General features: G+C 40.1%; 1 protein-coding gene across 1 annotated transcript; it reads left to right on the plus strand.

The window, feature by feature from the left end:
* Window positions 1-593: 593 nt before the first annotated feature.
* On the plus strand, window positions 594-8,863 carry LOC124795939 (putative gustatory receptor 28a; the record flags this gene model as incomplete). Its single annotated transcript, XM_047260020.1, has 3 exons — window positions 594-608; window positions 7,529-7,745; window positions 8,532-8,863. Coding segments are annotated over 3 exons (564 nt in total), but the record flags the coding sequence as incomplete, so codon positions are not given.
* Window positions 8,864-15,839: the final 6,976 nt, after the last annotated feature.

Genomic DNA, 15,839 nt, shown 5'->3' on the forward strand with positions numbered 1-15,839 from the left:
GAGCCAAGGAGTGGTCCGCCCTGGCTGGCTGCAGACCCCGTGTCAGCCTCAGAGGGTCGAACCAATGAGCAACCGTGGACGGGGACGCTGTCGCCCCATCTGTTACTGCATGTAGCCCAGCGGTGTGACACGCCCCGCCGTCCAGGAGAGCTACCACACTTGAATGAATCTCATTAGAAAAAGGCACGTATTTATTCTCGGCTGTGCACCTCTGTTTTGCCAAGTTCGCCAGTTAGTGTCACATATGCGTGACACTTAGGTTGGCCAGTGGCCCGCTTCTGACTGTGACTTGTGCCATGGAAACTGCTGTGTGCACCTTCTCTGGCAGTTCTACACCCCTGTGGCCTCTATTTGCCTTCGCAAGTGCTGGTATGCGTAACTTCCTGCAATCCAGCCTGCACCTGGCTGTAACTCATGCTCTGAATATCGCACAAAACCAACTTTCCCTATCGTAAACGGTGTTGCTCCTAAAATAGCATTATTAGGAAAACACACTTACTCTTTGGAAAAGCTTTACCATGTTAGTTAGGGAAAATGCTTTGATTGGCTGATGTGCACTAAGTTACATGATTCAATGTAATGAATACAATGTTTGTACATCCCTCAATGTATTTGCTCCATACTTTCACACCGTTATTATTGTATACGAAAGTATCTCAGACTGTTACGATTTCGTGACTAAACTGCTGAACCTACTACAATGAAATTTGTGATGGGGATAGTTTGAACTCTGAAGAAGAACAAGGCTAATTTAGAAATTAAGAAACCTCTAAGAGGGTGCATTGCATTTCTACATTTTAATTTATATAACCTGACGCATATGTTACCTAACTATCTATGTAATTGAACATATAACTCTGAAAATACTTTAATTTCTGTGAAATTTTGTGATGGAATATTAAACAAACTTCTTAGTGAAAGCTACATCCTTTTCTCAATAATAACTTAACTATTTTGACTATGTAGTTCGCTAAGTGGCCTGAAATAGCAGTTTAAATTCATTACTTGGTGCAACCAAAGTTATGTATTTTGTAAACAGCACAGCAAAGAAATTTGATCACTTTAGTTCGATAAATTTTCACCAAATCCAGCTTCTCTGTATTCTAATCTAAATTAAACAGCTTTTCATTACATGATTGTGATTTTGTAAGTTGTGAGGTTGTGCTGCATCAGAGCTGAAATGCGCTGATCACAGTACGTTAGCAATAGCGTACCGAGTTCTGCGTGTGATCATAAATAGCACCGAGTCCACATTTGAGCCTCTGCGGTGCTCTTCATGGAGGGTGAACGGGTCGTACATTAGATGTACTTATGAAATGAAAATATGTAATTAAATTACTGGCTAAAAAACACAAAAACCGTGGTGCAGGTTCTCTTTAAACTTGAAAATGGGGTTCTGAGTAAAAAATACGCTGACACTTAACATTAATATCGTACATTTTAAGAATCAGTCGTTAACAATCCCCAATACTTTAAGTTCACAACAGCCGTTCAAAACCCATCCAGAATCGGACGTAATTCTATCAGTTACAAAATCGTTCAGAGGGCTGCCAAAAATAGTATATAATGACGATAGCGTTCAGTATGTCTTGGCGAAATGTAGTCGTCCTAACGCATTACCTTTCCCTCCATGTTATTATTAAAGTTACAAGGAGTAAGAGTTCTACATTTTCCAGAGAGTGCAACTCTCTAGTGCAAATGTCTGTGACATGTTATCGCTGGCTGTGTGCTGTCATTTAGTGTATCATTACGTAAAGGTAAGTCATCTCACATTTTAAAAAAAATTTCATAGTTTCTTTACACACAGGATGAAACATGAAAACCAAAATATTGATAAAACAGGTCAGAGAAAAAGAGGGCAGCAAAAGTGAAATGTGAAACAGAACATCATTTCTGGATCAGAGAAAACAGACCATCCCGAAACGTTATTAAATTTGTTGCATAATGGACACATTGTATAATACATTGCTATTCCAATGTCACAGTGCTAAGAAGCGCACTCATGCCCACACCACTGGGCAGTGAATCGGCGTTTGGCGCCAAATCATACACTAGGGCAGTAGGATGGGGGAGAGGGAGTGCATATCACGAGCGAGGTTTACCGGAACAGGCAATAACGTCAGGATTTCAAAGCGCGCCTGTTTTTGTTACTAAGATCCGACGCAATTGCTTATAGATTTCATTTCTGACGAAAATCTGGATGACAAACTGCCTATTGGCTTCTGTCTCGGGTTCTCCGGCCGACGTTCATCAAATGATTTTTCTGACGTTTCGCCAGCACGCGTGGGTGGCATTGTCAAAGCTTCACCCTCCATTGTCGGTGGTGAACTGGAGCCGAGCTCGTGGCCGCAGACTATAGGTACCTGGCGCGCCAACGGCCGAGGGCTTCTCCGCGGTCATTTCCGGTGCGGTTCTCCTCTTGCGATCTGCGACGGTCGTTCGCTGCAGTACGGGAAGCCATGATCCGTTTACCTTAAGGCTTTCCTCTTTCTTGTTGAAACTGTTCGCGTGTTTTAGTATTTCTATAGATTCTCTGAACAAGCGCGTGTGATAGTGCTTCTCTACTGCCAGAACTTCCGTGTCGGCGAATTTTAATACGTGGTCGGTCTCATTCAGTGCGTGCTCTGCCACGGCCGATTTCCCCACCTCCCCCAACCTGCAATGTCGCTTATGCTCTTTGATCCTGGTGTTAATTGATCGTCCAGTCATTCCGACATAAACTTCACGCATGTGCATGGTATACGGTGTATTCCCGACATTGCAAGTGGGTCTCTTTTCTTCTTCGCCAATCTAAGACACTCTTTGATCTTCCTTGTCGGTTTGAAAATCGTCTTTAAGCCATGTTTGCGGAATATACGGCCGATTCTGTCCGTCACTCTGGGAATGTATGGCAGAAAGGCCGTACCCGACATTTCTTTTTCTGGTTCCTTACTTCACCGAGTGTTTGGCTTTGTTACACTTCTACTATAATTTGTGGAGTACCCATTGCTCCTCATAACAGTTTCCAGGTGTTGCATTTCTCGTTTGAGGGTTGCGGCTCACATATTCGTCCTGCTCTCGTTACGAGCGTACTAATCATGCCTCTTTTATGGCTCGGTGGTGGTTTGACAGTTTGTGCAGGTATCGGTCCGTGTGTGTCGGTTTTCGATACAAGCTGTGTCCTAGGTTTTCACCACCCCTTGAGACCAGCACATCTAGAAATGGTGGTTTCTTGTCCTTTTCTACTTCCATGGTAAATGTTATGTTGACATGGAGGCTGTTCAAGTGTCTTAGGAAGTCACCGAGCTGTTCTTCACCATGGCTCCACACCACGAAAGTAGAATCGGCGTACCTGTACCACACCTTAGGTTTGCAAGTCGTCAAGTCCAGTGCCTGTGCTTCGAATTGTTCCATGAAGAAGTTGTCCACCACTGGACTAAGAGGACTACCCATGGAGACGCCTTCCAGCTGTTCGTAGAAATCGCCATTCCACGTGAAATAGCTCGTGGTGAGACATGCATGGGAGAGTTTTTGATGTCTTGCGGGAAAATGGAACCGATATGCTCCAGAGCGTCACTGAGTGGCACTTTCTTAAACAACGAAATAACATCAAAGCTGACCATGATGTCGTTTGGTGCAAGTTTCAGTTTCTTCAGTTTCTCAATGAAGGCGTCGCCATGGGTAGTCCTCTTAGTCCAGTGGTGGCCAACTTCTTCATGGAACAATTCGAAGCACAGGCACTGGACTTGGCGACTTGCAAACCTAAGGTGTGGTACAGGTACGCCGATTCTACTTTCGTGGTGTGGAGCCATGGTGAAGAACAGCTCGGTGACTTCCTAAGACACTTGAACAGCCTCCATGTCAACATAACATTTACCATGGAAGTAGAAAAGGACAGGAAACCGCCATTTCTAGATGTGCTGGTCTCAAGGGGTGGTGAAAACCTAGGACACAGCTTGTATCGAAAACCGACACACACGGACCGATACCTGCACAAACTGTCAAACCACCACCCGAGCCATAAAAGAGGCATGATTAGTACGCTCGTAATGAGAGCAGGACAAATATGTGAGCCGCAACACCTAAAACGAGAAATGCAACACCTGGAAACTGTTCTGAGGAGCAATGGGTACTCCACAAATTATAGTAGAAGTGGAACAGAGCCTAACACTCGGTGAAGTAAGGAACCAGAAAAAGAAATGTCGGGTACGGCCTTTCTGCCATACATTCCCAGAGTGATGGACAGTATCGGCCATATATTCCGCAAACATGGCGTAAAGACGATTTTCAAAGCGACAAGAAAGATCAAAGAGTGCCTTAGATCGGCGAAGGAGAAAAGAGATCCACTTGCAATTTCGGGAATATACCGTATACCATGCACATGCGTAAAGTTTATGTCGGAATGACTGGACGATCAATTAACACAAGGATCAAAGAGCATAAGCGACATTGCAGGTTGGGGGAGGTGGAGAAATCGGCCGTGGCAGAGCACGCACTGAATGAGACCGACCACGTAATAAAATTCGCCGACACGGAAGTTCTGGCTGTAGAGAAGCACTATCACATGCGCGTGTTCAGAGAATCTGTAGAAAGACAAAAACACGCGAACAGTTTCAACAAGAAAGAGGAAAGCCTTAAGGTAAACGGATCATGGCTTCCCGTACTGCAGCGAACGGCCGTCGCAGGTAGCAAGGGGAAAAACGCAGCGGAAATGACCGCGGAGAAGCCCTCGGACGTTGGCGCGTCAAGTACATATAGTCTGCGCCCGCGAGCTCGGCTCCAGTTCACCACCGACAATGGAGGGTGAAGCTTTGACAATGCCAGGCACTCATGCTGACGAAGCGTCAGAAAAATCATTAGATGAACGTCGGCCGAAGAACCCGAGACAGAAGCCAATAGGCAGTTTGTCAACAAGTGGCCACGAAAGCCTTAACTATTTTGTAAATCTGGATGCTTGTGTGCTAACAGTTCATACTGATTTTAAAATGTTACTTAAGTGTTCCAAATGTGACTGTACAGTTCAGACAGATACCTCAGAGTAGCTGACGTTATTGTGTGTGCAATAGCTTGCTAACTCATTGTCACCTATCAGAACAGAACTACTGACAGGGGTGAGCGAGCTACGGATAAATTAATAGAGTAACCATCAAAACAATGATCGTTTAATTCGTGGTACATTACTGTAGTTGGTACGCTTTACCACGTTTGTGAGCGTAAAGGTTCAATAATCAGATCGAAACCATAAAGATACTTATTCTTTTGTCTGAAGGTACATGCCTGCAGTATTGGTACACACTGAAATTTCGTTCCACAGAATGTTAGCTTCAGGAAACGAAACAAAATGCCTCAGCGCATTGATAAAATAGATTATCGTGGGATAATTCGTTTTTTACTCCTCACGGGAAACATCGCTGCAACAACCAGTTTTGAACTGATGTAACTACATGGCACTGATACACCGTCATAAGACACAGTTGGTCGGTGTCGCCGACACTTGTAGTGTGGTCAAATAAATCTGAGTAACAAAGGAAGAAGCGACAGTCAATCTCCTTTAAGTAGCTGGGAATCACAAGAGAAATGGACGCATTGAAAGTCGAAGAGCTGCGTATCACAGCCGATACGATAACGGAAAAGGTAAAAATCTGTCATGGATCAGTTTCTAACATCTTGTTCGACGTTTTGAACATATCGCCGCCCGCTGGGTGTCAAGACATAACTGGGCTCAGCCACACATGTTGTTTTGCTGGGCTGTCACATTGTCTTCGGATAATTAAACCATAGCGTGACAGACATTCCAGAGCAACTACGAAATGATTTTCAAGGTAAGAAGTTTCTTGAACAGGCAAAGTGTAGACTTCTACAGCCAAGGTCTACTACTAGTCATCCATGGTCGGATATATAACTGTATGTGTTTACAAAATCACTAAGTTTCACGGTCGCAGTCAGCGTTTTAATTTCACATCTTTCATTCCCTACTCAAGAGATACAAATTTCATGACATCAATACTTAAATAAAGTCCATTCCAAACAGTACCCTAATGACATGAAAAACCGATGAAGGAAGAAGGCGACATTGCAAAGTCGATTCGTCAACAAGCCGGATAGTAGCGGTTTTATTGCGGCAGTAGCATCATGGTTGATCCGTGGAAATTCTTATCGAATGTGGAGCTTTGTAACAGACAAAGCAACTGAAATTCAATGTATATGAAGCGTTACCCTTATGAGTAATAATGTCATATTCCCCGAGTGAGAAAGAGTGATTTTATTTGAGAAATCCTTTTCAGCTCTAAATGTACAACAGAAAAAAGCAATAATACCATGTCTTCCTGATATTAGCGTCAAAGGTAGAGGAAAATTTTATAAATACGTTGGACTTGTACAAAATGGAACAATTATGAACTCTGTCCAAAAGTGTGAAGTGGAAACTGGATTTCAAAAGCAAGGTATCTGAGTACTGGCTAATGCCTTAGGTACAATGTTTCAGAATTAATCAAATTTTTTAAGCCTACTGGACTTAATGTAGGTAAGGCAAATAAAAGATTCTTATACTCTATTCACAGAACTGCTGAACCAATGCCTACAATGACTATTGCATAAAATTATAGTAAAATTACTGACCGTGTTTGGAAACATAATCATTGGTAACGTCTGTGAATAAACGACGCACTTATTCCCATCGTTCGAAACACTCAGTTGCTATACGTTCACTCTCAACTACGAGTAGACGTACATTTTATGTTATGACCTATACAGTTTTTGTAAATGAGGCTATAGAAACTAATCTAAATGACGCTGTAGTTTCTATTTAGAGCGATTCGATACTGTAAAAACTTGAAAAGTAGTTTCGAATAGACCGTTGCTATACTATACACAACTGTTATTTGGTAATTGTACAATTCCTCATAGTGTACCTGTACGTTCAACCAAGAGTGAAAAGCTTAACGATTTCAAATAAAAGGAAAGGAACCGAAAGAACAGTTTTCTGGTATAAATGTATGCCATGTCTACCAACTGCCTCACACAACCATCTTTTTGAAGTTGGTATATACAGTATCCAATTGCAAATAGAGCTGCCAGAAGAACAAATATTTTCTTGGAACCTGTATAAATTCGATGATACTCTAGAAACAAACCAAATCGAGTTTGTATACACAACTTATGTTCTGTTGAGGAAAGAAGACAAAGGTATAGCGTTATGAATCGTGACATATCGCGTTATTTATCGTGACATTAAAAACAAACTTCTTCATTTTAAAAGCTTGTGACTTTCCTATCTCTCAAGTTCTCTGTGCATTAATTTTGCAGTGAAGCACGCATGCATTGAGGAATTAAAAGATAAGCTTACTGACATTTTCCAGTCTCTTTAAATTACTTAGTCGGAAATAACTGATACAATCATATAAGACCTCTCGACCAATTAAATGCAAAATCGATATATTGACACTGTCGTGCTAAGTCTGTGTGGTATTAGCCTTTTAAATACCAGGACTAACACCCAAGAACGTTCAGTGGAAACAGATGTGCCGCAGAAATGCGTGATGTACTAAAGTTCGTGTACCTTCTCAATAAGGTCATAGGCATTGCCCCTTTTTCCTTCGATGACACAAATGCGAAACTAGTTGTATCGACTGCGGGAAAATTACACAGTGTCGTCGTGAGCTTTCTGTTGTTAGCTTCCTTCTATTTTGAAATAATATCAGTTTTGGAGGGTAGTGACCTGGAAGACAGAATTGCAGACTATTCTGATATTTTCAGCGAGATGCTTTGTATAGCCTCTGCTTTTACCCCATTAGTGTGCAGTCTTACGTTGAAGCAGAAGCTGCTCGACTCTCTGTGTGTTAAAATAGTTGCGGTAGATGGTTTGCTGTATAACGGTTGTCTGCAGAGATATACTTATTTGACGCTACTTCTCTGTTTCATGTTTACTGGGACGTTTATTTTATTAGGTGTAGCCTATGGTCACTCTCTGTGGCTCTTTCCCGGAAGCAAAAATTTTTGTGTACTGATACCATCGATCGCCGTTGACATTGTCAGGAGCTGCAGTATTCTACAGTTTTTCACATTGAACCTTTTAATGGGAGAAAGGTTTAAGAAATTAAATGATAAGTTGTTACAAGTATTCGAGATATTCACAGAAGAAGAATTAGATTTAAAAGTAGAAAGATCACTTAAAAAATCTTTTTATTCCTACAGCAATATGAAAGTTCTAAAACTAAATACAGGAGAAAAACTTGACTTTTTCACTGCAAAGTCGACTGTTACATTGATCAGCAGGTTTCGTCAAAACGAATTATCACCTAGTTCACCCATGACAAGAGTGAGCTGTTATATTCCTCTAAAACAATTACAGAGAGTCCATTTCCTTCTGTGTGAAGTGAGCCGAAACATCGACAACTTTTACAGCATACAAAATCTCCTGCAGCTAATTAGCTGCTTTGTGTGTACCGTATCGTACACATACGCGTTTGTGATGAACGTTTTTAAGTTAAAGGTATCAACATCGAAATATGCAGAGGACCACATTGTATTGTCGTGCTTTTTGTTGGTTATAGTTAACATCTGGTGGCTCTGCAGCATTACATACAGCAGTGAAGTGGTCAGACGAGAATTTGGCAACACGGAGCGCCTGGTGAAGAAGCTGCTGCTGCTGCCAACACCAGTGGACCGCAGCTGTTCTGCGGAACTTCAACTGTTCGCCCAGCAGCTGGCTGGGCGGTCAGTCAGCTACAGCGCAGCAGGGCTCTTCTCGCTGGACCTGTCAATGGTGAGGCCAGCTGTGGCCACCGCCACCACCTACCTCGTCGTTCTCGTCCAATTTGGTTTGTCAGATATCAGCAAGCAGTCAAACAACGAGAGTAACTACCTTAATGAGACTTCCAGATAAAAGGCTGGAAATATTAATAATATTTAATGGCTCACATACTTGTGTATTTTCATCCTGTTCACATTCCATCAAACTGTAAAGTATATAGCTTGATGAACAGTCTGTGGACTGTATTATTATACAATAGCATTTACATATTCTCAGCATATTATATTTTTCCCATAAATTCAAAAGATGTAAATTAATGTAAATTGTGCCCCTGATGTGAATTAATGAATATACGTGATGAACATAGGTTATAACTCTGAACAAAAATTATCCAAATAAACTGTGAAATATACTGTGCGTATATTGATGGTATATGATCCTACACACCAACAAATGATATTCAACGAAACAGTCTTACATGTAGTCCTCTTTAGGATCCATTAGACACACCGAACAGTACTCTGTGAACAGTTGTTGCATCTTGCAATTCTGTCTCATAAACAAAAATGTACATGTAATAGCAGTACGGGAGAAGTACTGGCGACGATTTACAGGACAGGTGTAACTAATTAAGCATACAATGAATGATTTCACGACTGGATGTCATAGTTCCTGATGAGTTTTCCGCACTGTATGACCAAAAAATTTTTCGTTTCCTGCCGTTTCGTCCAGAGTTGCGCTGGACACCTTCGAGGATCGTCCTGGCGACACTGAGTCTGTCGACTGACGAATTCTACGTCGGAGAGCGACATAATTACTGTGCAAAATATACGTGGTCGTGTTGACAGGTGATCAGTCATGATAATCTTTGTCAGAGATAAAATGTAACTATCGATTGTCGCCTGCCAAGAATAAAAACTTACCTGTCGATTCTGCAGCACGGTTGTTCTTATACGATCACAGTCTAATAAATACAGCCATGACACTCGTGGGGTGAAAGTTGTTACCGTTTGACAACTGGAGCGACACTAACGCTCCTAAGTGGTGAGAAAGCAGACAGTCACATGCGTCGTAAGGTTAATGTTTGTTTTTCATTATTTCCTATTTAATTAATGGAATAGCTGTTACTTTTTGCGTTCCTTGTGTTACCTATTTACCAACAGATGTGAATTATCATGAAACACATGTAAAAACAGTTGTATCACATTGATTCAGTGAAATAAGCTACAACTCAATGATAAAGATATAATTTCGAAGGGGACTTTATTTACAGGTTATTCCCCTGAAAGGAACAGAATTCGAACACAGTTTGTGCATGAAAGCATATATTCCTGTTGTCTCTTGTTACTTTTATAGACACTTCCCTCGACATTTAAGTTTTTTTATGGTGTTCAATGATTTTCCCTTTCGTACCCTTCTCTCGACTTTCTAACAATCGAATGTTTTTATGAATGTAATTTTTTTTTTCCTTTAAAAGCGCATATGTTGAAGATTCTTGCTGTTTGTGGCTCAGAGTTAGCAACAAAGATGGAACTGGTTTCTCCTGTGTGGGGAGACACTGTTGTTGCTTTTGATAATCTGTTATCATATCTGTGTGGTTTCCCTTTAAGCTACGGTTGTGGCGGCTTTTTGATAAGTTAAATAATTCGATATAGATTTCCTATGTTCCACACTCACCGATTAGACGGAAGGTGTAGCGCACTAAACACTGCTTTGTTGGACAGACATCTGACGTCTTCTGGTGTTTACTAGTAACTCTTTGTTACTAAAGAAAAACGATATTATTTACTGAAAGATCTGTAGATTACAAGATAATCGTTAATAAACTGTCCTGTGATGCACCATTTCGTATCTCCCTAGGTCCATAGGGACCCAGGAAGATACGAACTAAATAATAACAAATGCAGTGTAATTTTCTAGTTATTGTCAATTTTTGTGGTACTACATAGGCTCCCATTTGTGAAAACAGTGTTGAAAATCAATATAAACTTAATTATTTGCAAGTATCCTATATTGTATTCAGAAGTGTCACTTGCTGACCACTTGGGGCGCTGCTGTCTCTGGGCTAACAAAAATGATATGGAGTCTCGCTTCTGTTGCATTACAATGCGCACACGATTCAGTTCATTTTGTGTTTAAATGATCACCATGCTTATATATTTCGATGACTTCTCTATATAGTTATGGACAATAATTTGTCGTACTAGATAAAATTTTGGATATAGAGACATTCACTTCATCATTTCCTGGCTGAAGAGCATGCTCTGCTACAGCTGATTTTTCTGCTTTCGCTAGTCCAAAAAGACTTTCTTGTTCTTTTAGTGTAGTATTTTTTTCATATAAAGTTCCATTGGGACGACGAATTTTATGAGCAAGTTGGTGGTTTCTCAATTGGTAACGCATTAGATCCTGTGATCGCTAATATTTATACGGAGAAATTCGAACAGTCAGCTGTAGAAAATGTAAATACGAATACATGTCGGTGGCGTCGGTTTGTCGCTTACAAGTCCACTCTCTTAGCTGAGTGGTCAGCGCGTCTGTTAGTCACATAATGCGCACAGGTTCTATTCCCGGCTGGAACAGCTTTTTTCCACTAGGGGATGTAAGTTGGGGCTTCCACTTCCGCTAACTCAAATATTTTAGAATTTCTATATCAGACTGAAGGTTGTGGTCCCAGAATGGTGATGAAAGCCGTGCAACAGAGGATGTGGACCAAATGAACTTTTGGAAATGTAATTTTGATATAGCGATTTGGTAGTCGCTCTATGCTGCATGATTTATTTGAAAAATTTGGTCTGTTTTAATGATTACAGGTTCCTCATATATAATGAATAAAAATTTACATTGTAGATTAATAATAAAATCGTCAAATGGCGGCTCGGTGCCACAACGAAGTGTTGCGTCTTGACTCCTAAAAATAAAGAAAAATAAAACTCATGACACAATGAATAATGAAATTAAACAAGTGAATTTGTTACTTATAATAATAGAGATAAGTTAGTATATTGTAAAATTACTATAATTACACCTCATGATGTTTACATTTCAGAAGCTGGAGACAGAAAGACAAGTGCAAACAGCCAGGTTTCACCTCTGCCCTCAAATTCTGAAGGGTGCGCCTACTTTTATTACACAGATAATACAAAGTATGATAGCAGTCTTTATACAAATGTTTTACAGAAAACATAGTTTTTTAGAAAAGAGGTATTACAAAGCTTCCTCAATGACTACAGTACAGTTAGTTGCTTAGTTGTGAGTAGTCATTCAGCCCCTACACATTGAAAAGAAATGTTAGTATGTACGTTTCATTTTCTTGTTCAATAAAAACAGTTTCATGAAACGTTCAGTTTAATCATTGCGAAGTCCTTTGCACACATTCATCGTTTGTCAACATGGTATATGAGCGACACAAGGTTTTGAGGGTGGGTGTCGATTATAAACATTTGTCGGCTGTCTGCGAGTGTGTCAGAATTGTGACAGCATTCGCGGATAGTGACATCAGATGAAGGCTAAAGTGCCAAACGCCGTTGTGTGAAGTACCTAGATGGCACCAGGTCCACTACTATGATTCATTTCAGCGCTTTACAGCACGCACAAAGTGTTGTCTTCCTGGTTCCGACCTTAGTGTTTGCTCACATACGTACTGAGGCCCCATGATTCATGAAACATCTGTACGTTGACGTAAGTCTTGGACATCCTTCATGACACAGGAGTAACATGACTTTATACGTATTCAGACAAAGCTGAATAAATTGCTTATCTACAAGAGTTAAAAGTTGTAGAGTTCACACAGATATCACGTGTCCATAAGTTTTGTTTTCTCTTACTCTCATCAACCTGTATATTTTACATGGTCAGTAATGTTCAGCACACTAAAGTCCGGTGACAGTTACATTTTACTGCTGGCGCGCCTGCAGCGTTGCCAACCGTACGATCTGGATCTTACATGTATGATTATTTAAGATGGAGCAGGAATATACAATCCGCCCTGCCATTCGCACGGCTAAGATCATTTCAAACGCTTAGTGTTGCTAGATTTCATCTTTTTTCTTATTTCAATTTTTATCGTTTATTTAATTTTTGAAAATTTAATTCACAGATACGATTCCATTATGTGAAGCCGTGGGATTCCCGAGTTTCATTATGTTGCAGCAGTATAAGTCACCTTATGTTACTGCCCGAGATGAATCCCTTGTGGAATATACCGTATTGACTGCTTTGCATCCTGCGCGATGCTAATACATAAGTAAAAACGATTACAGTTAACTTGTTGGCTCAGATGGGGACAGTGAGCAGTTTGTAATGTGCTAATCAGTGCAAAATTGTGTCAATGGAAACAAAAGACAGTGATAGTGAAACGGTAAAACCGACCATCTTAAACGACAGTCGATGCTAACGTTATACCTCTGCGAGGAATTTTTGAGAAGTTGTGACCGTGAGATAACGTAATGGAAACAGAACAACAAAACAGGGATTCGTTTCCGAAACACTGCAGCAGATTATACCTAAGGGTAAAGATGTGGGTCAGGAACAGACGTTCTTCCAGCACAAAAGCAAGTTGTAACATTACATATTAATATCGGTCACGAACCTAATTAGGCACACTCGTGTCAAGCAATATAATAAAGCAAAAGGCAGTGCTTTGGTTAACCTAACCTTCCTTGACACACACACAATAAACTCTTTCTTTATATCTATTCATACAACAACACAATAATCTAACCTTGCAGATAAGTGCACTGCCAACCTGAAAGTCAAACAAATGGCCGATGAGATAGCAAACAGTAACATACGCCTCTCAACAACACATACCTTAAATGAATTAGATGCAGCAGTTTATAGAACTCATCACCAACACACTTGAAAATAGTAGCAATACTAAACTGGGAACAGCATGAAATGATTCTGAATTAAATCAGGGGGTCTGTTAATGATCGTTCTCAATTACTTCATTGATTGCTACATGGTCTCTGTGCCTATGCACTAACCAACCTGCATTAAAATAGCTAACACAGTAAATATTTCTTTCTTAAGCTTGGTTTGAAACAATTAAACAGAATGCAAATCTGAGGGAGCCTTTGCTTTGCTTCATTTTTAATTATGTAAATCACAACAAACTATAACTCTTTAAATAACAAATGTTGCTTGATAACTAGTCTTTTAACCTACTGAAAATGTAGTTGGTTGTGCAAATGCCAGCACAACATTAAATTCAAGTTCAGACACTTTATCTTGAAATGATCACTGATAAAATTTCGTAATTCTGATCAAAGTGGATAATTGCAACAATTAATCGAAAACTCTACTGCAACTGGAGTATTTCTCAAAATATAAAACTGAACTTTAAACACTACAAGTCCAAACATTAAACCCATCATAACTATTTTTACGGTTGCTGAATAAGTCTTTCCGTAATAAGTTAGGACACTCGAAATTGAATTCACTAGGATAGAATTGCTGTTCAGATTTATGATTTGGGATAGTCATGGGTGCAAGATGGAGTTTTTAGCAACACCAAGATTATTAATGATATCAACCAAATTTCAAAAATACGAGGTCCATTTACAGAGTGCCAAATATAAACAATTTAGTGGAAGTCTGATGGTACTGAGGCGTAATTTGCAGTGGCTGTTAACCTGGTGGTGATCCAGTCACGGCGGTACTATTTGCCTCGCCCTGTTACAGATCTTCTTGCCGTTATAATTATATTTTTGTAGGGCCAAACAGTCATGCCATGATAATGGAATCTCCAAATGCAGCATCCGAGGCCCATAAATACTGCTCTTCAGCTCTTCCGGCTTCAAAGCTCCAAGAATATGAGCTACAATGATCAGCTACTGCTAGCGAGATGTTAACCACAGCAGTGCTCAGCCCAGACTCTTACCCGCCACAAAGAACGAGTTGCTACTTGCCCGCCAGCCACACCTTTTCCACTCTGCTAGGCAACTTCCATAGCGGTGGGGCTTCACCACATTTTCTACGTTCAACCCTACGTTCCCTTCCTATGTATCAAGTCGTTTACGGTACATTATATAACGATCATTCCAGTAGTTATTTAAATTCACAACCATAATTTAAACAACATTGTTCAAAAGTTCACTTAACTGAAATACGTATACATAGTCAAAGAATTTCCATGATAGTTTCAACTCTCTGCATAAGCCACACTACAAATTGACATGTAAATATCGATACAGATACAAAATAGGTGTTACAATAGTACTTCCAGAAAATCTACAGTGTGCACCTTTAAATGTAAGAGCGTAAGAGAAAGATATTGGAAAGTCTGGGGAACTAATCATGAAATTAAATGTTGGCTGTAAGCTAACGATTCGATCTATGAAAGCGCTAAATGTAGAAACTGTAATATAACATTTGTAACTCAGTTTTGATATGCTAAATACATTCTAGAAGTGAAAATCATGTTAAAATAGCGAAGGTGGTTTCATTTAAAGGACAGACAATTTTGAGTACATTTCTGAAATCTGCTGCGACTGATACATCTTTAAATAATCAGGCTGACATTGCTGACATTAAATTATGAGGTTTCATGGCAGAACACTATCTCCCTTTTAGTGCTGTACGTCACCTGGTGCGCTTAGTTAGCAGTTACTTTCCTGATTCTAAAATCACCGACGCTATACATTTGTGTCGGAGTAAACATTCCCATATCGTAAAGAGCGTGATAGGAGAGAGCCGTAAGAACACACTTGCAGAAAAACTGAGACGTACAAAATTCAGTGTTGTTACTGATGAGTCAAGAGACGTAGGATTTGTTGAAACGGCGTGTGTCGTGGTTAGATATTTTGATAAACAGACAAATAACCCTGAAAGTAAATTTCGGAATCATTGTGAAATTTTTGTTCAGGGCTAATATAATAAGGCAAACAAATTTGCAACAAGTAAAAACCTTTATTCTAATCTAATGCTTTCATCTTCTGAGTACAATGTTTCCAGAAACAATATTATAGAATTTTCTTCTGATAGTTTTAATTATACGATGAGGTCAAGAACCTCCGCTGTTATTCGGATAAGTGAAAATGTCGTAGACTAATTATTCTCAAATGTGTGAGTCACTCGTTTCACATACTGTATGTGTCAGTGAAGC

This window comes from Schistocerca piceifrons, chromosome 4 (assembly GCF_021461385.2).
Source record: "Schistocerca piceifrons isolate TAMUIC-IGC-003096 chromosome 4, iqSchPice1.1, whole genome shotgun sequence".
Classification (NCBI taxonomy): Eukaryota; Metazoa; Arthropoda; class Insecta; order Orthoptera; family Acrididae; genus Schistocerca; species Schistocerca piceifrons.